Consider the following 26,621-nt stretch of genomic DNA (forward strand, 5'->3'; position numbering starts at 1 on the left):
GACAGAGAGCCTCTAAGTCACATCTAACTTTGTGTAAGATGAAGACTGAAGTATGGAAATGTATGCAGTAAAATCACCTCTCGGAACTTGTTTGTAATTCATACAATCTATGTCAATTTTGAAAAATGTATGTAAAGCAGAGAAGGTTGTAGCCAAATTCAATGTATAGTATGTTCAAGTTTCAAATTTTTATGTAATCAAATATGTTAATCTTTTTCTTTCAGATTTCTGGAGTTATGTGTTTTTTAGGAATAACTTACCCATCTTAAAAGTTAAATATTTATTTTATATATTTTCAATCTTTGTGATTTCGTAACAAAATATATCTAAAGTCCCATTTTCCTTTAAGTACTGCTGTGGCCGTACTCTGCAGATTTTGACCTGTGATCTTCCCAGTGTCTTTCATTTCAAAATAATCTAATTTTATTTACATTTTAACATAAGAGTTCATGAGAAGAGTGTTTTTTGTTTTTTGTGAGTTTTTTTGCTACAGGGTCTCGTTTTGTCACCCAAGTTGGAGTGCAGTGGCATGATCATAGCTCACTGTAACCTCAAATTCCTGGGCTCAAAAGATCCTCCCAGCTCAGCCTACTGAATAACTAGGACTACAGGCATGAGCCACCATGCCTGGCTAATTTTTTTTTTTTTTTTCATAGAGACACGGTCTTGCTATGTTGCCCATGCTGGTCTTGAACTCCTGGGCTCAAGCAGTCCCCCTACTTTGGCCTCCCAGAGTGCTGGGATTACAGGTGTGAGCCACTGCACCCAGCTGAGAAGAGTATTTTTAAACTTCCTTTTTCCATCGCATTATGGTCAGAGAATATGACTTGCGTAATTTCTATTTTTTGGATTTTATTAAATGTCATTTATGGCTTACCCATAAAGGAAAATAAAATAAGATTTGCTATTTAGTTTCAAAGTTCTAGTTTTTTTTTGTATTTGGCCTCTCCATCTCTGAAGGTTATGTTAAATCCTTCCTATGATTTTGATGTAACTGTTACTTGTTAGCTGGAATATTACTCAAGAAATACTTATTTAAAAAATGACCTAATGCATTTCCTTGAATATTAATTGGTTTTAAACATTTCATGTGGTCATTGGCCATTTCTTCTATTGGGTATTATCTATTTCTATTCTTTGTTCTTCTATAATGTCTCTTTTTCTTACTAGCTTTCTCATAATTTGCGCAGCTTTTGTTTTAGATATTTTAAGCTATATTAGGTATTTAAACATTCGTTGCTATTAAATCTTCTTGATGGATTGTACATTTTATTATTGTAAAATCATCTTATTTGATTGTTTAATACTTTGTCCTAAAATTCCTCTTTATATTGCTAACTGTAACAGTCTTTTTGTTAGAATTTGCTGATGTATGTTTTCTACCCCTGCTTTTCCCCATCCTTTATTCGATATTTGTTTTAGATGAATTTCTTGCAAACAGATATTGGCTAGAATTTTTTTGAACCCTGATTACATATAGTTTTTGTTATTAAATGGGGACATTCAAACTAGTCACATTTATTGTGAATAACTAATACACTCGGACTTTTTCTGTGCCAGCCAGCTAGTCCTGCAGCAGTGAATGCTCTTCACCCTAATCTTTGGCTGACTCTTTGTTATTTGGATCTCAGCTTAAATTTCACCTCTTCAGAGTGATTTTTTATGACAGCTTAATCTCACATAGTCACCCCATCACTTTCTGTCCCATCACTGTTTTAATTCTCTGCGTAGCATTTGTCGCAATCTTGTTTTTCTGTGAGAGCTCAGACTTTTTGTTCAAAACCAGTGCTTAGTACTTAAAACAGTGCACATAGAAGCATGTAAAAGATGCCCAAAAATACTTGTTAAATGAATATTGAATATATCCTTCTTTCATTTTTTTCACTCTTTAGTATATGTCATATATTATACGTAGATATAGTGATATTCATTGTATTTCTTATATTTTCCTTTTCCCGTATGCCTTTTATGCTAGATTCTCTTATGCCTTCCCTTATGCTAGATTGATTATTTTCACTCATCTTCCTCCTTGCCCCCAGAACCACCATATCTAAACCACAGTTTAGATATTTTACTCCCTTCTGCCTCCTTCTCTCTCTCTTTTGTTACTAACTTTATATTTTAATGGTAGTATTAATCTGTGTTCTCTGTCAACATACCAAAAACTAAGCCCCTTCCCTTGTTTTACTTTTTAATTCTAGTCCTGTTCCCACTTCCTCCATTCCACTCCTCGTCAAGATGACCATATTGGCAATGCTTTCACTTCCTCACTTCACTCTCCCACTCCCAGCTTCTGGGCTTTGTTGGAAAAGTTTTAGATTCTTTTTAAGCTTTTCTGTATAATACGTATTTTTTTTAAAAGCTTTAACTTATTGTTTACAGTCACATTATCATCAGCTATTTAGATTTGGCCACACATTGTATTAGATTCGTTGATCGCATCATCCATCTCAGTCTTAAGGTCTTTGTTTTGATTTCATTTTCTTTTTGGCTGCTGTAATTCCTTGAGGAATTTCCCCAGAAAAAGTACATGGGTAGTGTATTAATTTCCCATTGCTGCTGCTACAAATTACCACAGACTTGAAACAACACAAATTTATTGTCTTATGGTTCTGGTGACCAGAGGTCTAAAATGAGCTTATGGGGCTAAAATCAAGGTGCCAGTAGGGCTGTGTTCTTTCTGGAGGCTTTAGGGAAGAAACTGTTCTTTTGCTTTTCCTAGCTCCTAGAGGCTGTTTACCTTTTTAGGCTCATGCCCCTTCCTGTGTCTTCAAAACCATCAGTGTAATGTCTGTCTGTCTGTCTGTCTCTCTCTCTCTCTCTCTCTCTCTCTCTCTCTCTTCTCTGCATTGGGCCCATATGAATAATTCATAATGATCTTTTCTTCTCAAGATCCGTAATCACATCTGCAAAGTCCCTTTTACCATTAAAGGTAACACATTCACAGGTTTTGGTGATTATATTAGCCAGGCGTGGTGGCACGCACCTGTAGTCCCAGCTACTTGGGAGGCTAAAGCAGGAGAATCACTTGAACCCGGGAGGTGGAGGTTGCAGTCAGCCGAGATTGCACCACTGCACTCCAGCCTATGCGACAGAGCAAGACTCCATCTCAAACAAAACAAAACAAAAAAACAGGTTTTCGTAATTAGGAAATGAACATCTTTGGGAGCTATTATTCCGCCTACAACAAGTGGTACAGTTTGAGCATCCCTAATCTGAAAATCCAAAATGCTCCCAAATCTGAAACTTTTTAAGTACCAGCATGATGCCACAATGGAAAATTCCACACCTGACCTTATGTGATGGGTTGCAGTCAAAACGCAGTCAAAATTTTGTTTCATGCACAAAGGTATTAAAAAATATTGTGTAAAATTACCCTTAGGCCATGTATATAAGGTGTATTTGAAACTCAAAGTCTTTATGAAGCATGATGAATTTTGTGTTGAGACTTCGGTCCCATCCCCAAGATGTTTCCTTATATATATGCAAATATTCTAAAATCCAAAATTTGAAATACTTCTGGTCCCAAGCATTTAGGATGAGGGATCCTTGTATACTATTTGAGCTCTTGTGTGTCTGAAAAGGTCTGGGTTTTGCTCTTCTTTAGCCACCTTTTGGACTTTATACCCACCCCTTTTGGGGAGAAGGTGAGACTGTCCTCATTTTAAGGAAAATTGTTGTATGTTGTAAAAGTAAGGTTGCTTTTGTTTGGAAGTTCAGATTTGTTTAGGGGACTGTTTGTGGGTAGAGTAGCTAAAAAGTAGAACATGCCCATTTTTAAGCCCTTGTCCTCAGCTCCAAACTATCCCTCTATACTCTTCTCTGATGCTGCAGTTGGAATCCACAAATTATATTTCTTCTTTCCACCTGGCTCCCTAAGTTCTGCCAATAGACAGACACTGGCAGTCAGAAGGAAGGAGAGGGGACTTGCTCCCTCCTGACTACCTGCAGTTCCTCACTCCCATACCAGCTTCAGTGACCTTTCTACCTTTTTTAGTCAGTTATAGGATTCTATAATTATGAGTATTTTCTTTGCAAAGTCTATAAATGTTGTCCCACATCTTCTAGCTTCCAGTGAAGGATATGTAATTACTTTTCCCTCTTTATGGACACTTGGAGTTAAGATATGTCACTAGTATAGGACTTATTTCATTACTCCTCTGTGGCATTTTGTAAGCCCTCTGAATCTGAAAACTCAAGTCTTTTTGTTTTTTTGACAGAGAAATCTTTTGGAAGATGATTCAGATGAAGAAGAGGACTTTTTTCTGTAAGTCTTTTTTACAGCTTTATTAGGGTGTAATTGACATATAATACATGCATATATCTAAAGTATACTGTATACATTTTGACAGACATACAGTAGTCTCCCTTATACATGAGAGATGCATTCCAAGATCCCCCAGTGGATATGTGAAAACACAGAGTAGCAAACCATATATATATATGTATGTGTATATATACATACATATATGTTTCATATATGTGTGTGTGTGTGTGTGTATGCACACACATATATATGTTTTTTTCCTATACATACCTATCATAAAGTTTAATTTATAAATTAGGCACTGTAAGAGACTAACAGCAAAAGCTAATAATAGAACACTTATAACAATATACTATAATAAAACTTTTTGTACATGTGGTCTCTGTCTGTCTCTCTCTTAAAATATCATCCTATGCTCACCTTTCTTCTTGTGATGATGTGAGATAATAAAATGCCTGCATGATAAGATGAAGTGAGGTGAAGGATATAGACATTATAACATAACATTAGGTACTGTTGACCTCTGATGATATGTCAGAAGAAGAATCATCTATTTAGGTGGTCTTGGATCATGAAGCCAAGAAGATGTTGATAACTAAAGGGATGAGTAGCATATACAATGTGGATATGCAGGACAAAGGGGTGATTCACATTTCAGGTGGGACAAAGCAGGGCAACTTGAGGTTTCATCATGCTACTCAGAATGGTGCACAATTTAAAACTTACAAATTGTTTATTTCTGGAATTTTCCATTTAATATTTTCAGACTGCAGTTGACCATGGGTAACTGAAACTGTGGAAAGCAAAACCATGGGTGAGGGAGAGCTTACTGTACTATATACCTGTGACATCATCACCAAAATCAAATAATGAACCATCTGTCGCCCTGCAGATTTCCTCATAACCCTTGGTAATCCATTGCTGTCGCAGTCCATAGGCAACCAGTGCTCTGCTTTCTGTCACCGTAGTTTGTATTTTCTAAAATTTTTTATAAATGAAATCATGTAGTATGCCCCCTTTTTAAAACCTGGCTTTATTCAGCATGGTTTTTGAGATTCATCCATGTGTTAATAGTTGGGTTTTTAATTTTCTGAGTAGTATTCCATTGTATGATGCTGCAGTTTGTTTATGCAGTCACTTGTGTGTGGATTTTTGGGTTGTTTCTACTTTTTGGCTTTTACATATAAAGCTGTTAACAAACATTTGTGTGCAGGTTTTTATGTGGATATATGCTATTATTTCTCTTGGAAATAAAAATACCTAGGAGTAGAATGGCTGGTGTAAGTTTACAATTGTTTTCCAAAGTGGTTGTACCATTTTATATTGTCACCAGCATTGTATGAGAATTCCAGTTGCTCCATATCCTCATCAACACTACGTATGGTCAGTCTTCTTCAGTCTTTTTCGTTCTAGCCATTCTAGTGGGTGTGTAGTGGTATCTTGTTGTGGTTTTAATTTGCATTTCCTTAATGACATATGATGTTGAATATGTTAGTGTGCTTATTTTTCACCCTCATACCTTCTTTGGTGAAGTATGTGTTCAAATCTTGCCCATTTTAAACTTTTTCTCATTGAGTTGTGTTTTTTTGCTTTTTATTTTTATTTTATTTATTATTATTTTTTTGAGGCAAGGTATTACTCTTGCTCAGGTTGGTGGAGTGTCCTGGCGCAGTCTTGGCTCACCGCAGCTTCAAACTCCTGGACTCAAATGATTTTCTCGCCTCAGCCTCCCAAGTAGCTGGGACTATGGGTATGTGCCATCACACCCAACTAATTATTATATTTATTTATATTTTGCAGAGATTAGGTCTCACTTTGTTTCCCAGGCTGGTCTCAAACTCCTGGCCTCAATTGATCCTCCCACCTCAGCCTCCTAAAGTGCTGGGATTACAGGGATGAGCCACTATGCCTGGCCAAGAGTTTTTATACAAGATACAAGTTTTCTGTCAGATATGTGTTCTGTAAATATTTACTACAAATCTATAACTTAACTTTTTCATTTTGTAATAGTAGCTTTTGAAGATTAAAATTTTGATTTTGATGGCATCAGTTTATTGAATTTTTTTCCTATTGTTTTTGCTATTTTTTTCATATACAAGAAATCTTTCCCCAACTCAAAGTCACTAAGATTGTTACCTGTATTTTCTTCTAGGACTTTTATAGTTTCGATTTTTACATTTAGGCCTACAATCCCTTTTAAGTTAATTTTTGTATATATTTGAGGTAAGGATGAAACTGGGAGAATATGGCCATCCAGCTGTTTCATTGTAATTTGATAAAAAGATCATCCTTTCCCCACTGAATTACCTTGGCATCTCATAAAAAATTAGTTGAACTGATCAATCCTTTGTAGTTATGATTAGAAAGAGTTCTCGAACAGGTCTAGGATTACATTTGTCAAGTCAGGAAGGACAACGTTGTGGGAGTTTTCTCTGGGGATTGATGTAGAGGGAAATATGCGTGAGAGGAAACATTTACCTCTTACTTTGTTAAAATATTGTAACTTGGCAGTGGCTCATGCCTGTAATCCCAGCTCTTTGGCAGGCCGAGGCAGGCGGATCACAAGGTCAGGAGTTCAAGACCAACCTGGCCAACATAGTGAAACCCCATCTCTACTAAAAATACAAAAATTAGCCAGGTATGGTGGCTCGTGCCTATAGTCCCACCTACTTGGGAGACTGAGGGAGGAGAATCGCTTGAACCCAGGAGTTAGAGGTTGCAGTGAGCCGAGATTGTACCACTGTACTCCAGCTTTGGCAACAGAGTGACACTTCATCTCAAAAAAAAAAAAAAAAAAAATTGTGACTTCTTTTATTGAGGCTGGGTTTTTTTCCAAATGAAAACATTTTATAAAAATTAACAGAAACCTGGCCAGGCACAGTGGCTCGTGCCTGTAATCGCAGCACTTTGGGAGACTGGGGCAGGCAGATCACCTGAGGTCAGGAGTTCAAGACCAGCCCGGCCAACACAGTGAAGCATCTCTGCTAAAAATACAAAAATTAGCCAGGCATGGCGGTGTACACCTGTAAATCCTAGCTACTCAGGAGGCTAAGGCAGGAGAATCGCTTGAACCTGAGAGGCAGAGGTTGCAGTGAGCCAAGATCGCAACACTGCATTCTAGCCTGGGTGACAGAGAAAAAGACTCCATCTAAAAAATAAAAAAAATTTAAAAAAAAGAGGAAACCCGTGAAGCAATGAAGAAAGAGCTTACAGGATAGATAGCAGCAAATCTAGTAACAGAAAATAGTATCATTTTTGGCAGAATGTCAGATAATGTGGGGAGATAATTTTCTTTTTATTTATTTATTCATTTATTTTATTATACTTTAAGTTCTAGGGTACATGTGCACAACGTGCAGGTTTGTTACATATGTATACATGTGCCATGTTGGTGTGCTGCACCCATTAACTCGTTATTTACATTAGGTGTATCTCCTAATGCTATTCCTCCCCCCTCCCCCCTCCCCACAATAGGCCCCGGTGTGTGATGTTCCCCTTCCTGTGTCCAGGTGTTCTCATTTTTCAGTTCCCACCTATGAGTGAGAACATGCGATGTTTGGTTTTCTGTTCTTGTGATAGTTTGCTGAGAATGATGGTTTCCAACTGCATCCATGTCCCTACAAAGGACACGAACTCATCCCTGTTATGGCTGCATAGTATTCCATGGTGTACATGTGCCACATTTTCTTAATCCAGTCTGTCACTGATGGACATCTGGGTTGATTCCAAGTCTTTGCTATTGTGAATAGTGCTGCAATAAACATACGTGTGCATGTGTCTTTATAGCAGCATGATTTATAATCCTTTGGGTATATACCCAGTAATGGGATGGCTGGGTCAAACGGTATTTCTAGTTCTAGATCCTTGAGGAATCGCCACACTGTCTTCCACAATGGTTGAACTAGTTTACAGTCCTACCAGCAGTGTAAAAGTGTTGTTATTTCTCCACATCCTCTCCAGCACCTGTTGTTTCCTGACTTTTTGATGATTGCCATTCTAACTGGGGTGAGATGGTATCTCATTGTGGTTTTGATTTGCATTTCTCTGATGGCCAGTGATGATGAGCATTTTTTCATGTGTCTGTTGGTTGTATGAATGTCTTCTTTTGAGAAGTGTCTGTTCATATCCTTTGCTTACTTTTTGATGGGGTTGTTTGTTTTTTTCTTGTAAATTTGATTGAGTTCTTTATAGGTTCTGGATATTAGCCCTTTGTCAGATGAGTAGATTGCAAAAATTTTCTCCCATTCTGTAGGTTGCCTGTTCACTCTGATGGTAGTTTCTTTTGCTGTGCAGAAGCTCTTTAGTTTAATTAGATCCCATTGGTCAATTTTGGCTTTTGTTGCCGTTGCTTTTGGTATTTTAGACATGAAGTCCTTGCCCATGCCTATGTCCTGAATGGTATTACCTAGGTTTTTTTCTAGGGTTTTTATGGTTTTAGGTCTAACATTTAAGTCTCTAATCCATCTTGAATTAATTTTCATATAAGGAGTAAGGAAAGGATCCTGTTTCAGCTTTCTACTTATGGCTAGCCAATTTTCCCAGCACCATTTATTAAATAGGGAATCCTTTCCCCATTTCTTGTTTTTGTCAGGTTTATCAAAGATCAGATGGCTGTTGACGTGTGGCAATGTGGGTGACAAGATTTCTATAGAGTCGTGCGAATTGCCTACAATGCTACTTGTGGTGCAAAGCCTTAGATTAGAGCAGTAGCTACCTCTCAAAAGGGAACTCAGTTTTTTTAATTTTTTAAATTGTTTGCTGATTGATTGACTGACTGAGACAGGGTCTCATTATGTTGGCCAGGATGGTCTTGAACTCCTGACTTCAAGTGATTCTCCTGCCTCAATTCCCCTACCAGAGTAGCTAGAATTAATAGCACAAGCCTCTACACCCAGGAACTCAATATTGAATACATACATGGAATTTATTCAGCCTTAAAAAGTTTGGAAGGAAATTCTGACATATGCTAAAACATGGATGAACCTTGAAGACTGTATGCTAAGTAAAAGAAACCAGTCATAAAAGGAAAAATACTGCATGATTCCACTTATATGAGGTACCTAGAGTAATCAAATTCATAGAAACACAAAATAGAATGGTGTTTGCCAGGGCCTTTGAGGAGAAGGGAATGGCGAGTTAGGGAACAGAGTTTCAGTTTTGCAAGATGAAAAAGTTCTGGAGATGAATGGTGATGATAGTTCATTAAGTGAATTACTTAATGCCACAGAACGGTGTACTTAAAAATAGTTAAAATAGTAAATATATGTTATGTATATTTACCACAATAAAAATTTATTGACCATATATGTGTGGCTCTATTTCTGGACTCTATGTCTTTCTTACATCAATACCATAGTGATCACTGTCTTGAGTACTGCGACTTTATAGTAAGTTGTCAGGTAGTATAGTGTATATCCTTCAACTTTGCATTGCCTTTTCAAAGTTCTTTTGGCTATTGGAGGCTCTAAGCATTTTCATATGAATTTTAGAATCATCTTGTCAGTTTCCAACAAGCCTGCTGGAATTTTGGTTGAGATTGTATTGAACCTGTAGATCAGTTTGGGGATAATTCACATTTTAATATTTCGTTTTGAGACCCATGAAATGGTATATCTTTTTATTTATTTGGGTAATTTCTTCCAGCAGTGTTTTGTGGTTTTCAGTGTCCAGATGTTGTATTTTTTTCTTTGTCAAATTGATCCTTAAGTATTTTCTTTTTTTAATTATTTTTTATTATTATACTTTAAGTTCTAGGGTACATGTGCACAATGTGCAGGTTTGTTATGTATGTATAGATGTGCCATGTTGGTGTGCTGCACCCGTTAACTTGTCATTTACATTAGGTATATCTCCTAATGCTATCCCTCCCCTCTCTCCCCACCTCAAGACAGGCCCCGGTGCATGATGTTCCCCTCCCTGTGTCCAAGTGTTCTTATTGTTCAGTTCCCACCTATGAGTGAGAACATACGGTGTTTGGTTTTCTGTCCTTGTGATAGTTTGCTCAGAATGATGGTTTCCAGTTTCATCCATGTGCTTACAAAGGACATGAACTCATCCTTTTTTATGGCTGCATAGTATTCCATGGTAGATATGTGCCACATTTTCTTAATCCAGTCTATCATTGATGGATATTTGGGTTGGTTCCAAGTCTTTGCTATTGTGAATAGTGCCGCAATAAACATACATGTACATGTGTCTTTGTAGCAGCATGATTTATAAACCTTTGAGTATGTGCTCAGTAAGGGGATGGCTGGGTCAAACGGTATTTCTAGTTCTAGATCGTTGAGGAATTACCACACTGTCTTCCACAATGGTTGAACTAGTTTACAGTCCCACCAGCAGTGTAAAAGTGTTGTTATTTCTCCACATCCTCTCCAGCACCTGTTGTTTCCTGACTTTTTAATGATTGCCATTCTAACTGGGGTGAGATGGTATCTCATTGTGGTTTTGATTTGCATTTCTCTGATGGCCAGTGATGATGAGCATTTTTTCATGTGTCTATTGGCTGCATAAATGTCTTCTTTTGAGAAGTGTCTGTTCATATCCTTTGCTTACTTTTTGATGGGGTTGTTTGATTTTTTCTTGTAAATTTGATTGAGTTCTTTGTAGGTTCTGGATATTAGCCGTTTGTCAGATAGGCAGATTGTAAAAATTTTCTCCCATTCTGTAGGTTACCTGTTCACTCTGATGGTAGTTTCTTTTGCTGTGCAGAAGCTCTTTAGTTTAATTAGATCCCATTTGTCTATTTTGGCTTTTGTTGCCATTGCTTTTGGTGTTTTAGTCATGAAGTCCTTGCCTATGCCTATGTCCTAAATGCCTAGGTTTTCTTCTAGGGTTTTTATGGTTTTAGGTCTAACATTTAAGTCTCTAATCCATCTTGAATTAATTTTTGTATAAAGTGTAAGGAAGGGATCCAGTTTCAGCTTTCTACATATGGCTAGCCAGTTTTCCCAGCACCATTTATTAAATAGGGAATCCTTTCCCCATTTCTTGTTTCTGTCAGGTTTTTCAGAGAGCAGATAGTTGTAGATGTGTGGTATTATTTCCGAGGGCTCTTTTCTGTTCCATTGGTATACATCTCTGTTTTGGTACCAGTACCATGCTGTTTTGGTTACTGTAGCCTTGTAGCATAGTTTGAAGTCAGGTAGTATGATGCCTCCAGCTTTGTTCTTTTGGCTTAGGATTGTCTTGGCAATGCAGGCTCTTTTGGTTCCGTATGAACTTTAAAGTAGTGTTTTCCAATTCTGTGAAGAAAGTCATTGGTAGCTTGATGGGGATGGCATTGAATCTATAAATTACCTTGGGCAGTGTTGCCATTTTCACAGTATTGATTCTTCCTATCCATGAGTATGGAATGTTCTTCCATTTGTTTGTGTCCTCTTTTATCTCATTGAGCAGTGGTTTGTAGTTCTCCTTGAAGAGGTCCTTCACATCCCTTGTAAGTTGGATTCCTAGGTATTTTATTCTCTTTGAAGCAATTGTGAATGGGAGTTCACTCATGATTTGGCTCTCTGTTTGTTTGTTATTGGTGTATAGGAATGCTTGTGATTTTTGCACAATGATTTTCATAATTTCTGATGCTACTAAAAATGACATTTCAAATGGTGTTTCAAAATTTTAAAATGTCGTACTCATTGCTAGTATAAATATCATTTTGGTAAATTAACCTTGTATTCTACAATCTTGCCAACCCCCCTTAGTAGTTTTAGTAGTGTTTTTATAGATCCTATTGGATTTTCTACATAGAACAATTATACTTTCTGCAAATAAAAACAGTTTTATTTCCTCCTTGTCTATGTTTGCCTTTTATTTTTTATTACCTTATTGCTCTGACTAGAACATCCAGTACAATATTGGGTATAGATGGTGAGAGTGAATGTCCTTGCTTTGTTCCTGATCTCCTTTAGGGGAAGCATTCATCTTTCATATTATGTTTCATTTTCATTGTATGTTGTTATGGTTGTTTGTAGATTTATCAAGTTGAGGATGTTTCCTTCTATTCCTAGTTTGTGAAGAGTTTTTATCATTAGCTGATGTTGGATTTTGTCAAGCATTTATTTTGTATCTGTTGAGATGATCATATGTTTTTTGGTTTTTTTTGTCTGTGAATGTGGTGAATTATGTTGATTTTGAAATTTTAAACAATTGTTGCATTTCTGATGTAAACCCTACTTGGTCATCATGTATTATTCTTTTAAAACATTGTTGGAATCAATTTGTTAACAGTTTGTTAAGAATTTTTGCATCTGTGTTCATTAGGAGATATTGGTTGGTTGATAGTTATGTCTTTTTCTTGTTGTGTCTTTATCTGGTTTTCGTGGTAGATTCATACTGGCCCCGGGATAATGAGTTGGGAAGGTTCTGTCTTTTTTAGTTTTCCAGAAGAGTTTGCATAGAATTCATAATTTTTCTTCATTAAATGTTTGGTAGAATTCATGACTGAACAAATCCAGTCCTGGAATTTTCTTTGGGGGATTTTTTTAAAGTAATTTTAGATCCACAGAAGAGTTGCACAGATAGTATAGAGAGTTCCTATCTACGCTTCACTTAGCTTCTGTTAATAAATCTTATATAACCATGGTACATTTGTCTGTAGTGATGTTCCCTCTTCCATTCCTATTACTAATTTATGCCTTCTCTCTTTTTTTCCTAATCAGTCTGGCTAGAAGTTTATCAAGTTTTAATTTTCAAAGAACCAGCTTTTGATTTTGTGTTTTTCTATAAGTATTTTGAAGTCTCATGTTACTTGATAGATGAAACAGACATAGCTGCTGCTTTTTTTTTAAACTGTAGTGGGATAATTTTAATTCAATAATTTTCAGATTCTATTTCACTTTATATATAGTTTCCTCATTTAATAACTGCTTTTCTTTGGTTTTTGGTTGACCAGCTCTTGTAAGTTCTTGCCTAGTTTTTAGGAATGGCCTCTGGTTCCGAATATTAGTTTTCTCTATGAAATTCAATGTTTAACATCATTTTGGAATGGAACACTGTTCCAGTATTCTGAGGCTTCGCTGGAGCTTAAAAGACTTTAAGGAAAAAGCTTAGAGGAACTAAGGCAAGATGATATATTCACACTTATACATTATGTTAAATAAATTTCAGTAAACAGTTTTATTTTGTTTTCAAAATTTTTTATCAATTGCTGTATTTTTTCACTTCCTTTAGAAATTGCCATGTCTAGAAATTTAAGAACCTAGTTTCTTTTGAGTTTTGTAGTTTATATCTTATTCTCAATCTCCGGAAGAATCATAATTACTTTAACCAAATGTTTTTATTTCAAGAATATTAAAATGGATTGGTTAAGGTGTAATATACATTCAACTACAATAAGGAAATAATAGTCTGAGTAATGTTAATATTTTCTTAATATCTTGCATTTCCCTTTTGCTATGTTGATAAGTTTAAAATGGGTAATCAAAAACATACTTAAAATTGTTAGTGTTTTGAATGAGTTTTTCTCTATATCCATCTTTGTCAATCAGCATTTCACTTCGTAGTTTCCTCATTTCATTATAGTCTAAATTCAAGGTGAATTGCGCTTTTAGTTCTACAGTTGACCATAAAGATATTAATATTCACTAGCAGTTAAGTAGTTAGGATATTTCAGAGTTTAATGATCAGAACAAACTCTGTGTAACTTTGTTATATAAGATAATATAAACCCTAATTTCTCTGAAAGTTTTAACATTCAGAAGAATTAGCTTAAATGTGGCTAGTAATAAGTACCAATGAAGTAAAGACATGATTACCTATTATTCAGTTTTACCAGTATCAGTAAAATGTGGTCCCTTATGATAAATAACTGATCCATGTTTAGAGTTCAGCTTGATTGTTTGCATTTGTTTATACTTTCTCTTTTTTTTGTTTTGTTTTAATCCTATCACTACTAATATGTACTTGGTATGCACTTGTTTTCAGAAGGGGACCATCTGGACCAAGATTTGGACCTAGAAATGATAAAATTAAGCAGTAAGTTTTGTTCATTTGTTTAAATGATAATCATATTTCTGTGTAGACTAGAGATTGGCAAACTGCAGCCTGTGAGCCAAATTTGGCTACAGCCTGTTTTTGTAAATAAAGTTTTATTGGAACATAGCTATGCCCATTTGTTTTCATATTATCGATAGGTGCTATCAAGCTACAATGGCAAAGTTGAGTAGTTGTGACAAATCTGTGGCAGATTTTATGGCCCACAAAATCTAAAATATCTGCTGAGTGTCTGGTCCTTTACAGAAAAAGTTGTTGACCCCTGATAAGACTAAATACAACTGCTAGGTTATAAAAACCTAATTCATTTTATTTTATAGACTAAATATAACTGCTGGATTATAAAATCTAAATTCTTTTTATTTTCTCAGAATTATAGCTAAAGAAATGCAGGATTGTTGGGTTTTTTTAATGACTTGATTACCTTATGTCAAATCCATTTATTTAGCATAGTCTGAAGGTCTATTTTGTTTTTAAATCCATAGCTTGATTCCTATTTTCAGAATGATAATAAAGGTAATATAATAGATTTAATTTGTTGATCTACTGCATGTTTTTATCTACTTCCAGAATTTTTTCATATCTCTTATTTATTGTAACCTATATATTGAACTAAGTTTTATGGCTAATTAATTTGCAGTTTAAAACCTTTGAGGTATATATTATTTGGTGATAGATGGAGATAATATGCTGTAATCAATGTGTCTAATGTTGGAAAGATATGAGTCCTGACAGGACGGGAGAAGGACTGGAAAGAGCAGTGAGTCACTTGAGGGAAGACTCTGGAAACTGACCAAGCTATAAAGACTAACTGTGGAAGGTGAACTGCATGGCCCAGGTTCAAGACCTAAGGAGGCATAATAGTCACTACCCTAAGTCTGGGTATAGATGGCACATTGTGGGAAGGGTTCTATAATGGAGTATCTGGTTATTGGTGAGATACTTGGGCTTTACTCAGGTAGCTGTTGGCGTGAAGAAATATTTCCATACTTAGCCTAATTCTAACTAATGGATTTTGAGATATGGAACCAAAGAACCAACAAATGATTACAAGTACTAGACTGGATGTATTAGATTTCTATTGCCAGGTAACAAATTGCCATAAATTTAGCAGCTTAAAACAACACACATTTATCACCTCACAGTTTCCTTGGGTCAGGAATTCAGGCACTTCTTAGGTGAGCCTTTTGCTCAGGTTTAACAAGATGGCAATCAGGGTATCACCAGGTATAACCAACTCAGGTAGTTGTCAGAATTTATTTTCTGCAGCTATAGATTTCATAGTGCTTCTTCAAGGCCAGTAGAAGAGAGAATCTGTACTGTTTCAAGTCTCTGATTTGACTAAAGATGTAACAAGCCACTTTTAGATGCAATTTATTGCTTATATAGTAAAAGGAAGAGTAGCTAAAGTTAGTAGCTCTCAGGGTCATTGTCCCGCACACCAAAAATAATGATACAGCTGGGTGCAGTGTTTCACGCCTGTAATCACAGCACTTTGGAATTCTCCTTCAAAGGAGGATTGCTGGAAGCCAAAAGTTTTGAGACCAGCCTGAGCAACAAAGTGAGACCCCCTTCTCTTAAAAAAAAAGAGGGGGGGTGGTCAATGGCTGCAGTACAAATTGTGGGATACTCTATTGCAAAGGAGCTATTTCTAAAGTGTGGTTTTTATAGTCTGCACATAGAGCCTGCGGAAAGTTTATACCTCATCAGAACCTGGGAGGTGATGAGAAACTGCCTTATGATAATCTCATGAGGGAAACAGGGAGGTGGTTGGAAGAAGACCTCATGAGCCACTCATTCTCTCATGTTCCAGGGAGATCACAAGTATTCTACCAAGACTCAAATTAGCTGTAGTTCAAGCCTGTATGGCATATGTGGATGCCAATGTGTAATGACTGAGCCATTCTCCCCCACTGAGCCAGAGTAACTTCTGTATCGACTCACATGTTCCCTTTTACCTAAGCTGCCACTGGAGAAGAGGGCTCCGCTAATGACACACCTATTTTTTGTCCTGCCAGTATGCTCTGTTTCCTGTCTGATATCCTTCTGAAGAGTGAACCTAGTAAGGAGTGTTGCCGATTGGGGTCTTTTGAGTATGATTTCCCAGCTGATTCCCCAAACCACAACCAGTTGTACAGAGTAGGCATTAAAGAATTTATGTCTATGTTAGTAAATGCCAAACATACACACATGTATTTGTATATGTATATTTATGTATTACACTATTAATATCACAATAACTTTGGTGATCACAGAATTTTAGACTAGTAAGGGATTGTTAAGTATATTTGTGTTTTTACTGTAGAGCTGAAAGCTTGCTGGATCTAATTAGAATAAGGTCATTCATCAAGCATGCATTAAACCTTGATTAATGCTTATCTAAGCAGGACATGACTCACCAGTGTGCCCAAGATGGAGAAGCACAACTTGCCACACAATTTACCCAAGGACAAATCCCTGGCATTATTTTAGTACACAAAATTGCTAGCACTGGTCAGTTTCTTTAGTTAAGCTGTTATCACCACTTAATTTATAACATTTCAATACAGAGTGTTTTCTACTGCATAGATTAGCAACATCGTTGCTTTCTTTGAACTTGGTTGGCCACATTTATTAGTGTTGTTAACAGATTAATCCTACAAAAAATATTTGACATCACTTCTTAGGAAAGACTCTTTTTGAGGAAAATTTTTAAATATTCACATGTCTACATAAAATTTATGCTTCTCTTTGAAATGTTTCCTTTGCTTTTTAAATTTTGCTTTGTTTTTAAAGAGAGTTTGTTCAAGCATAAAGTATGGAGGTGGACCACCTGGAAATACCAGCTCCACGGGAATGGAGTCAGCATTCCAGAGTAGGGACGTTAAGATTTCATTTATATAAGCAGGCAGGAACTTTTAGCAGGATTACATTTCGTTTGCCTTTAAATTAAACAGTAGCATTATAAATGCCACTCTAGTGAATTGTAGACATTCTGTGTTAGGGGTAGGGAATCTCCTAATTATAGCCTTGGTCAGACCAGCTTAACTTTTATGAGATTCCCTCCCCCACATCCCAGGGAATGTTCCATGGTGTAACAGCCATATGTAGTTGCAAAAAATACAGCGTAACTTTAAAATTTCTTTTGTCAGCAGTACCTTAAAAGACCAGAAGATGGGGATATTAACTATGAAAGTAAATATTTGATTTCAGGGGTTTTTCGCTTTGTCTGTTTTTTGAAACAGGGTTTTGCTCTGTCACCCAGGCTAGAGTGCAGTGGCACAATCACAGCTCACTGCAGCCTTGAAATCCTGGGCTCAATTGATCCTTCCACCTCAACTCCTGAGTAACTGGAAACTTCAGGCACGTACCACCATGCTTGGCTAATTTTTTATAGAGATGGGGTTTCCCTATGTTGCCTGGACTGATCTCGAACTCCTGGGCTCAAGTGATCCTCCCACTTCAGTCTCCCAAAATGCTGGATTGCAGGCATGAGCCACTGCACCTGGCCAGTGTTTTCTTTATAAAATAAGAGGTGCGTATTGCAGAGCGTAAATTTGTTTCTTAACCGAAGAGCACTGATATTTATCAAGTATGTGCTATGTGTTAGGCACTATGCTAAGTATTTGAAAAACACTATCTCATTTAATTCTCACAAATAAAGTAGAGCTTATCAGCTTCATTTTAAAGGTGAGAAAACGTGAGGCTAAAACAGACTTGCAAGGTGAATTCCAAAGTCACATACGTAGTAAGTGATAAAGTTGTACTGCAAACCCAGGTTTGTCTGAATACAGAACTCAGGGGTTCTACACTATACCATACAGCTTCTCTGTCGGTAATTAGAATAGAGCCATTTCAGAAACAGGTGCTCTCAGACTCTTAAAAGGATGGAAAACAGTATTGAAAATGTCTTTTCCTCATTATGTTCTCTCTCATGTCTTTTATTATCTCATATGAATCGCCTTTGACTGGCCATGATATAAAAATCTCCACCCTTCCTTCACAAACTACCTTTTCCTTTGCATTCTTAATTTTTTATTTTAGTTCATAGCCATCGTCTACTACCACTTAATTGCTCAAATTATAAATCTAGGAGTTATCTAGTCTTTTCCCAATTCCTTCACTCACATCAAGTTAATCTCCTAGTTCTTAAAATATTGCCTCCTCTTACATATATTTCCTTATCCTAGAACCTTCTCACCATCCACTGCCTCTTTTACTCTCCCTGATTAACTCTTGACTCCTCAAAACTCAGCACAGGGGTCTTGATGTCGTCTCTGGTCCAGGCTGAATTCATCTAGGCTACATGTCAGATACTGTGGGCTTCCTTCCATTATATCCCTTAACACATGGTAGTATAATCATGGATATCAGTTTTCCCTACTGGAGTATAATCTTTCTAAATACCAGACTCATAACCTTCATGATGGTAACCTTGATGAATAGCATAATAATAACTTTTTTTTATTCTTAGACACAGGTTCTCAGTCTTGTCACCCAGGCTGGAGTGCAATAGTACAATCTTGGCTCACTGCAACCTCCACCTCCCGGAGGAGGATCCTCCTACCTCAGCTTCCTGAGTAGCTGAGACTACAGGCACATACCACAATGCTCAGCTAATTTTGTATTTTCTGTAGAGATAGGGTTTTGACATGTTGGCAAGGCGTCTCAAACTCCTGGGCTCAAGCGATCCTCCCACCTCAGCCTCCTGAAGTGCTGGGATTATAGCCCTGAGCCACCACACCTAGCCATAACTTTTTAATAAATGTTTTTTGAATGAATGATATATTTAACTCAGATTTGAAAATGTTTGTTAAATGCTTACCTTGTACCAACCACATTTCACATGACCTGGGAAATAAAAGGATAAGTGGGTCGGTCTCTGTTTTTAAGGCATTTATAGTATAACAATGGGGACAAGACCAGTGTGAAATACAAATAGAAATCAAAGGACTATAACTATTGTGAAAATTTAAAAGATCATGGGGAAGTATGTTATCACTTGCTTTGTAAACCAAACTATCTCCATATTAAAGTAAATAAGTAGATCATTTTCTTTATTCTACAAAAATTGTGTTCTGGGTGGGGAAATATCCTGACACACAGAAAACAGTCATGAGATTTTTCATCATTGAGTGAAGGTTACGCAGTAGCTGGATTCAGAGTGTTACACCAGCAGATAGTAATGTGTGAAGGACAAAGGAGCAATAACTCACGAATCATGTAGCAGAAAAATTAAAATATTTGGGGTTTCCATTATCAATAGTGATTTATTACATGTGTGCCATGTTGTTGAGGGAATACTTGTAGGTTTATGATACTCTAGTAAGAATCTGGAATTTTATGGGTCTGTCCCAATTACTCTGCCTATATCCATGGAATGTTATCCTTAAAGGGTTTTGTTGGGGGGTTTTTTTTGTTTGTTTGTTTTTTTCCTTTGAGACAGGTCTCACTCTGTTGCTCAGGCTGAAATGCAGTGGTGCAGTCACAGTTCACTGCACCTCAACCTCCTGGACTCAAGGAAATCTCCCACCCCAGCCTCCCAAGTGGCTGGGACCATAGGCACATGCCACCATAACCAGCTTATTTTTAAATCTTTTTGTAAAGACGGGGGCTCACTGTGTTGCCTAGTCTGGTCTCAAACTCCCAGGCTCAGTGGATCCATCCGCCTTGCGGAAGTGTTGAGATTACAGGCATGAATCACCAGGCCTGGCCTTTAAAGAGATTCTGGGACCATAACTATTTTATTAGCTTTTTGTTTTCATTTTTAAAGTATATATAATGTCTACGGCCATACCACCCTGAACGTACCCAATCTCGTCTAAAAGTATATATAGTATATGTATATTAATATCCATAATAGCTATAATCTGATCGTGTGTAGGAGCCTTAGTACATTTTGTCCATTCCTGTCCTGCCATAGCACCCTACTTTAAGCCATTAATTATCATCATTTGCATATGACAAAAAAAACTAGCTGGGAATTTCAAAATTGATCCTTGATGAACAGTAGCTTTACTTTTGTTTGTAGTTAAATGGAGGTCTCTACACTCACTGCTTTATATCTCCTCCTCAAGTAGCTGGATATGCTTTATAGGATTTATACTCAAATTGTTCATTTATTCAGCAAATATTTGTTGAATGGCCACTGTGCCCCATGCACGACTGTAGGTACTGGACTTACAAAAGTGAACAAAATAGGCAAGGTCACTGCATTCATTGAGCTTACCTTCTGGTGGGGAGAGGCAGAAAATAAGCATGTAAATAAGTAAATAGGTACAATTACTATCACTTTATATTTGCTTACATGCTATAAATAAGATAGAGTAATGTGGTAGAGCATGCTGTTTCACAGCTATAAGGTTAATACAGTGCATTCAATGTACGTTCGAACATATATTCCGTAAGGGCTGGGATTACTTGTCTATTTTGTTCAATGTTACTTCCTCAGTACCTAAAACAGTACGTAGTAGGTTCTCATTATTTGTTGAAGAAATTAATTAGTTGTGTATTTGTGCCATTGTTCTTAAATAGGATGAACACCTTCAACTCTCTACTTAGGGGATTGGGAGTTGCAACAAGATGTCTTAGAGACTTAGGGGTTCTTTCAGATCTGTTTGGACAGAAGAGAACTGTGCATGCCCAACTTGGTTGAGCTTCAGTCTTATATCCTCCAGTGGAATAATGTGTGGGAAGCACAGAACTCTGGGATGCTTTGAAAAATCTTGAAGTTTATGTGTGGGTAATCAGTGGGTGTACATAATGCTTTTAACCTGGGATGGAGGTTACTGTCATCAAGCTTAGTAATTGCTACTTGAATCTGAGAGTACTTCTGAATCCACCTCTGTCTAAATGGGCCTTCATTTTGTTTTTATAGCAAATTTTTTAAAGAACTAGCTCAGTGATCGGAAAGGATAGAACTCTTTCAAAATTAAACATGACCGTGCCTCACTCCTCACTTACTACATTAGTTTGGGGACTTGTGTGGGGTAGAGGGCGGAGACCATATCTGTGTATTGTAAAAAATTGTTAAAGCCCCCTAGGCACTTCTTCCTTTTCCAACTAGAAACACAATTGCATATCTTCATTTATTTAAATATTTATACATTTAATGTTTATAACCGTCATGGACCCTTAATGACAGGCTACGTTTGGAGACATGCATCATTAGGCAGTTTCATTGTGTGAACATCATAGAGTACTTACACAAACCTACAGAGTGTAGTCTACTACACACCTAGGTTATATGGTATGGCCTGTAGCTCCTAGGCTACAAACCCATACAGCATGTGACTGCACTCAATACTGTAGGTAATTATAACACAATGGTAAGTATCTGTGTGTCTAAACTTATCTAAACGTAGAAAACATGCAGTAAACATATGGTATTATAACTTATGGGACCACTGTTGTAAATGTGCTTTATCATTGACCAAAATGTTATGCAGCACATGTCTGCAGTAAGTAATCCAGTGCACTTTAAACAGTGTTTAGTTGTGAGGACCATGGATTTGCTTTATTTCTCCTTTTAAATATTTCATTGTTGTGACTTATTTCATAAAGTAATTTAAGAAAACTTTTTGTCTTGTGGTTAGAGCCACAGAGGAGAATAAGACACTTAAAATGATTAAACATGTCCATGTTTGTGTACTCTGGAGTTAACTCCTGAATGAGAGTGGATAGCTGAGGACAGTTATTACAATTTTAAGTTTAGGTTAAGTCTTTACTGAACAGCCTGAAATTTGGTTAAAACAGACCCCCATCATCTAATATAAAGGATGAACAAACAATCGAAAAACAGAAAACAATTTTTTCCTTTTTGCTTCCTGGTGAGTTCTTCAAAATATTCCCAGGTGTCCCCAGTTATCTTATACCCTGTTTAAGAAAAATCTGATGAGCAGTGAAGAATTCTACCCATTGAGCATCAGTATCTCTTAGAATATGCCCTGCATTTCCATTCTGGAAACGAGTAATGTTTCATAAGCCTTTACCGTACCTGAGCAAAAGGTATGTTAAAAAGTATGTTAACATACCTCCTTTGTTAGCCTTCGTGTATGAAATATATAGCAAAAGTAGGGTGCAGCGGTGTCTGTGCTGCCTCAATAGCCTGTTGAAAAGAAAACCTGATTATTTTTAGTGAAGCGGTTTAAATTCTGCACTTAATGAGCATGCTGACAGTACATTTAACTTGCTTATGGGTTGCAAGTCAGAAGCAGGGCTAAAAGTAAGCTATCTTTAAATATTACTTTAATTTATATCAAATTGTCTTTCATTATCTGAATACTGAAGCCCACAAATGGAAGAACATTGCTATAAAGTCCTAAATTTAAATTTAATAGTTGAATAATTCTCCGAGAATTTGCTATTCTTTATTATGTCTAATGAAATTTCAGAAATTGTAAATATTCTCAAAAGAAGGATAAATAATTATTTAACTTTTTTAAACTAGTGTTCAGAATCAAGTGGATGAAGTTATTGATGTCATGCAAGAAAATATTACAAAGGTAATTGAGAGAGGGGAGAGACTAGATGAACTACAGGACAAATCAGGTACAGATCTTCATGTATTTCTTGATATTACTAATCTGTTTGCTAGTTTTTTTTCTTCTACTTATCTAGCCAGCATTTACAAATCTTGGCTTAGGAAACTGGTATTTGGTTCTTAAGTGTATGATTTTAATGGTTTAATTTTAACTCCTTTACTTTGAGTCATCTTATTGTTACATTATTTTTTAATTGTTCAGTGGAGAATGAAGAATTTAAAATTTCATTGTTGAAGAGTGAAGAGTAGAGCTGTTTTTTCTTTTGCGCTTTGATGTTGATGAACTTTGTGTTTCTCACGATCTCAGGGCCGAAAGACCTACTCACTTTTCAACACTTGTTTCAAACTTATCTGCTATTTTTATTTTATGTTTCATTTTGTAACTTAGTCACCTTTCTTTACTTTCAGTCATTATACCTATAACCTATATACCTATACCTGGCATGTACTTGGCACTCAAATATTGTTTGAATGGTGAATGGCTGAATACCTGATTAATCTTTGACAGACTTAAAAAAAAGACAACCTCGCTTAGTCACTTTTAAAATGTATATTGTTTTCCTTTAAAATCAGTCACTTTTGATATCTTCTAAAAAGCTAACTTCTCTACATGTAATTTTTTTTCTAGAGGTGTGCCAAGTGTTTGAATTTTTAAAGAGTATTTTCTTATTAGAATTCCTAAGCTTATTCATAAGCATTAAGGCCCTAAAAAGACTTTTCTTAATTTTATAATAAAAAAGGATTGAGCAAACTGATCTGCAAACTGTTTTTTACTTTTTGTTTTTGTTTTTGTTTTTTTTATAATGTAGAATGCCAGAGTTTGTGGGTGGAAACAAGGGAGAATGTTGTTTTCATGCTTAAAAGGGAATAAATTTGCAGAAGTAGAAATTAATATTTTCTTATCTTTGTGTGACTAGATAAAAGAATCCTGTTATGTCGTTTAATCCTTCTCTCCATCCTCTATGTGATATAGAAAGCTTATCGGATAATGCAACAGCTTTTAGCAACAGATCCAAACAACTTCGAAGGCAAATGTGGTGGCGCGGATGCAAAGTAAGTAAATCAGAAGCTCCTGGATAGATTGGTCAGCATCTGAAGTGGTATTCAAACACATGAAGGAAAAAGGGCCTCTAGAGCATAACATCTGTGAGAAAAGGGCCTATAACTGTCCTGAGACATGGTAGAAATTCAGTAAATACTTGTTAACTTAATTGCTTTTGGGATAGGGATAACTAAATAAATCAGTATGCCTAAAAGGATGTTTTCATAGATTTTTTTTCATGAGAGTAATCCACATTTTATTAATATTTGGCTACCTCTAGACTTATTAACTTGTAACAAATATACATTTTTTTCTTGAAATTTACTGTTAGTACTTTTTTGAGCAACCTCTAGCATTATATAGAGATATCAAAAAAATAAAGTGAGAGCTAGAGAAAAATATGACTTTTAGTTGAAAGGGGAAATAACAACAGCAGCTTACATATCCGAATCTGTTAAGGCAAATGGAGTTAAGAAAAAACTCCACTTCCCTCATTATTCCAGAAAAATAAAAAGTAAAGGAAATTTTTAACATTTTTAACAAGGAAAACATTGAGAATCACTACATACTAATATACTCCTCCAAAACATTGTATAGAAATACATTTACTTCTTAAATCAACTGTGGCTACTAATCATTAACAGAAACTGTTTTTCATGTTATATAAGCAAATCTTTTTTTTTGATTCTAGGTATAATTTTTGGCTTTGTTAAAAATTTAGACAAGAACTGTTTTTAGTCTCTCATTTTCAAGTTTAGCAATAACTTTCTTTTCTTTCTTTATTTTTTTTTTGAGATAGAGTTTTGCTCTTGTTGCCCAGGCTAGAGTGTAATCTCCACCTCCAGGGTTCAAGCGATTCTCCTGCCTCAGCCTCTCGAGTAGCTTGGATTAACAGGCCTGCACCACCACATCTGGCTAATTTTGGGTTTTTTTGTTGTTGTTGTTTTTTGTTTTTTTAGTAGAGACGGGGTTTCTCCATGTTGATCAAGCTGGTCTCGAACTCCCGACCTCAGGTGATCCGCCTGCCTCGACCTCCCAAAGTGCTGAAATTACAGGCATGAGCTACTGTGCCAGCCAGCAATAACTTTCTAAACCTGCCTTAGCCATATGCTAAGGATTTTTTCCAAGAGTTACCTTGGATTTATTTATTTTTATCTGTCTACCTATTGAATTGTCCTACTTTCAGAAGTGGAACTGAGGAAAGAAACTGTTTCATTTCTCCCCTTGTTCAGAATTTAAATTTTCTATTCAAAATTACTTTATTCTGTAAAGAATGAATTTATTTTCTTTAAAGTCTTTTTCTTTTTCTTTTTTTTTTTTTTTTTTTTTTTTTGAGGCAGTCTTGATGTGTCTCCCAAGCTGAAATGCAGTGGTGCAATCTCGGCTCACTGCAACTTCTGCCTCCCAGGTTCAAGTGATTCTCATGCCTCAGCCTCACAAGTAGCCCAGGTTCAAGCAATTCTCCTGCCTTGGCCTCCCGAGTAGCTGGGATTACAGACATGTGCCACCACACCTGGCTAATATTTGTATTTTTAGTAGAGATGGGGTTTCACTGTGTTGTCCAGGCTGGTCTTGAACTTCTGGCCTCAAACAATCTGCCCACCTCAGCCTCCCAAAGTGCTGGATTACAGGCATGAGCCACCACACCTGGCCTAAAGCTTCTATATCTATAGAAATTTTCTATTCTATGGGCTAATTTGGAAAAACAAAAGGTCTATGAACCATTCACCCCTTCTCTCCCCCCAAACTCATGTACCCCATTCATGTATCCACAAAAAAGATGGTCATAATGAACATTTTGCCTAACTTTTTTTTTAACCATTTCTAAAAATGTTTGCTTTGTACTTTATGGGGTTTGGGTCAGAGGAATAGTGTGCTTTTGAGGAGGAAAAAACATTGAGTTATATTTTTAAATAGTCGTCACCTTGAGGACCTCTGGAGACCATGAATAGCATTGACCATGTAATGAAAACCATTGTTCCATAACATAACAAAGACCATTTACAGTAGCAAGTATTCTTCATTTATTATTTTCTAATGTTTCCTTCAGTTTTACTGTACCCCATTAATACTTCATTGTGCTACTGTTCATCTGGGGCAGCCTCCCTGTGCCTGCCATTTTCCAGATTGACTTCCATAATGAGTAATTTCAGAAGGGTTTTAAGAAAAAGGATATAAGGGCAGAATACAGATCAGGAGTTTCCAGTGGCTAAGGGGAATGTGGTGCGGTTGGAGACTGACAACAGGTCATGAGGAAACTTGTTGAGGGTGGTGGTGGAAATGTCCTATATTTGATGGTGCTCATGCCTATTAACAGCTGGATATATTTGTCAAAACCTATCAAAAGTACTTTTAGAGGATAAGTTTTATTCTGTGTAAAGTGTATCTCAATATACCTGGCTTTAAAAATAAATGAATTAATAAAATTATCCATGGGTGGGGAAAGAGAATCGCTAACACCTCTTTTAATGTATCTGGGGGGTTGTGAAGCTCTTATATGTTTAATGCCACACAGATTTTTGTTCATGAGCTTTGGACTTGCATGAATACAATACTGCCATTTGCAATTGTAAACATTTTCTGCCCAGTGTTAGAAACCCAAGGAAGAAAACTATTCATTGAGGTGTTTTTAAATTGATATTGATGTTCTCATTCAAATCTTAAGTAAAGCCGAACACACATTTAACGGCAAATTAATGTACATTTTAGGTAAGGTTGAAAAACTACTGTAGAAATTCCAAATTATTTTAGAAATGTTTCAGATTAATAAAAATGGATTAAAGTACTTTAGTTTATCGTAT

At 36.3% G+C, this 26,621-nt stretch overlaps 1 protein-coding gene across 3 annotated transcripts in view; it reads left to right on the forward strand.

Moving 5' to 3' along the window:
* VAMP4 (vesicle associated membrane protein 4) overlaps positions 1–26,621 on the forward strand; it is a 39,662-nt gene that overhangs the window by 6,807 nt on the left and 6,234 nt on the right. For 2 of the 3 annotated variants that reach the window (XR_003116519.1, XM_025364656.1), the window contains exons 3-6: positions 4,221–4,267; positions 14,189–14,239; positions 22,686–22,786; positions 23,752–23,831. Coding sequence is in view for 2 of the 3 variants with exons in the window: in XM_025364656.1 (XP_025220441.1) it covers positions 4,221–4,267; positions 14,189–14,239; positions 22,686–22,786; positions 23,752–23,831 (279 nt within the window). In the remaining variant the exon portion in view is untranslated. The remainder of the gene's footprint in view (positions 1–4,220; positions 4,268–14,188; positions 14,240–22,685; positions 22,787–23,751; positions 23,832–26,621) is intronic. The other variant, XM_025364667.1, reaches the window with a different exon arrangement.

This window comes from Theropithecus gelada, chromosome 1, assembly GCF_003255815.1.
Source record: "Theropithecus gelada isolate Dixy chromosome 1, Tgel_1.0, whole genome shotgun sequence".
NCBI lineage: Eukaryota > Metazoa > Chordata > Mammalia > Primates > Cercopithecidae > Theropithecus > Theropithecus gelada.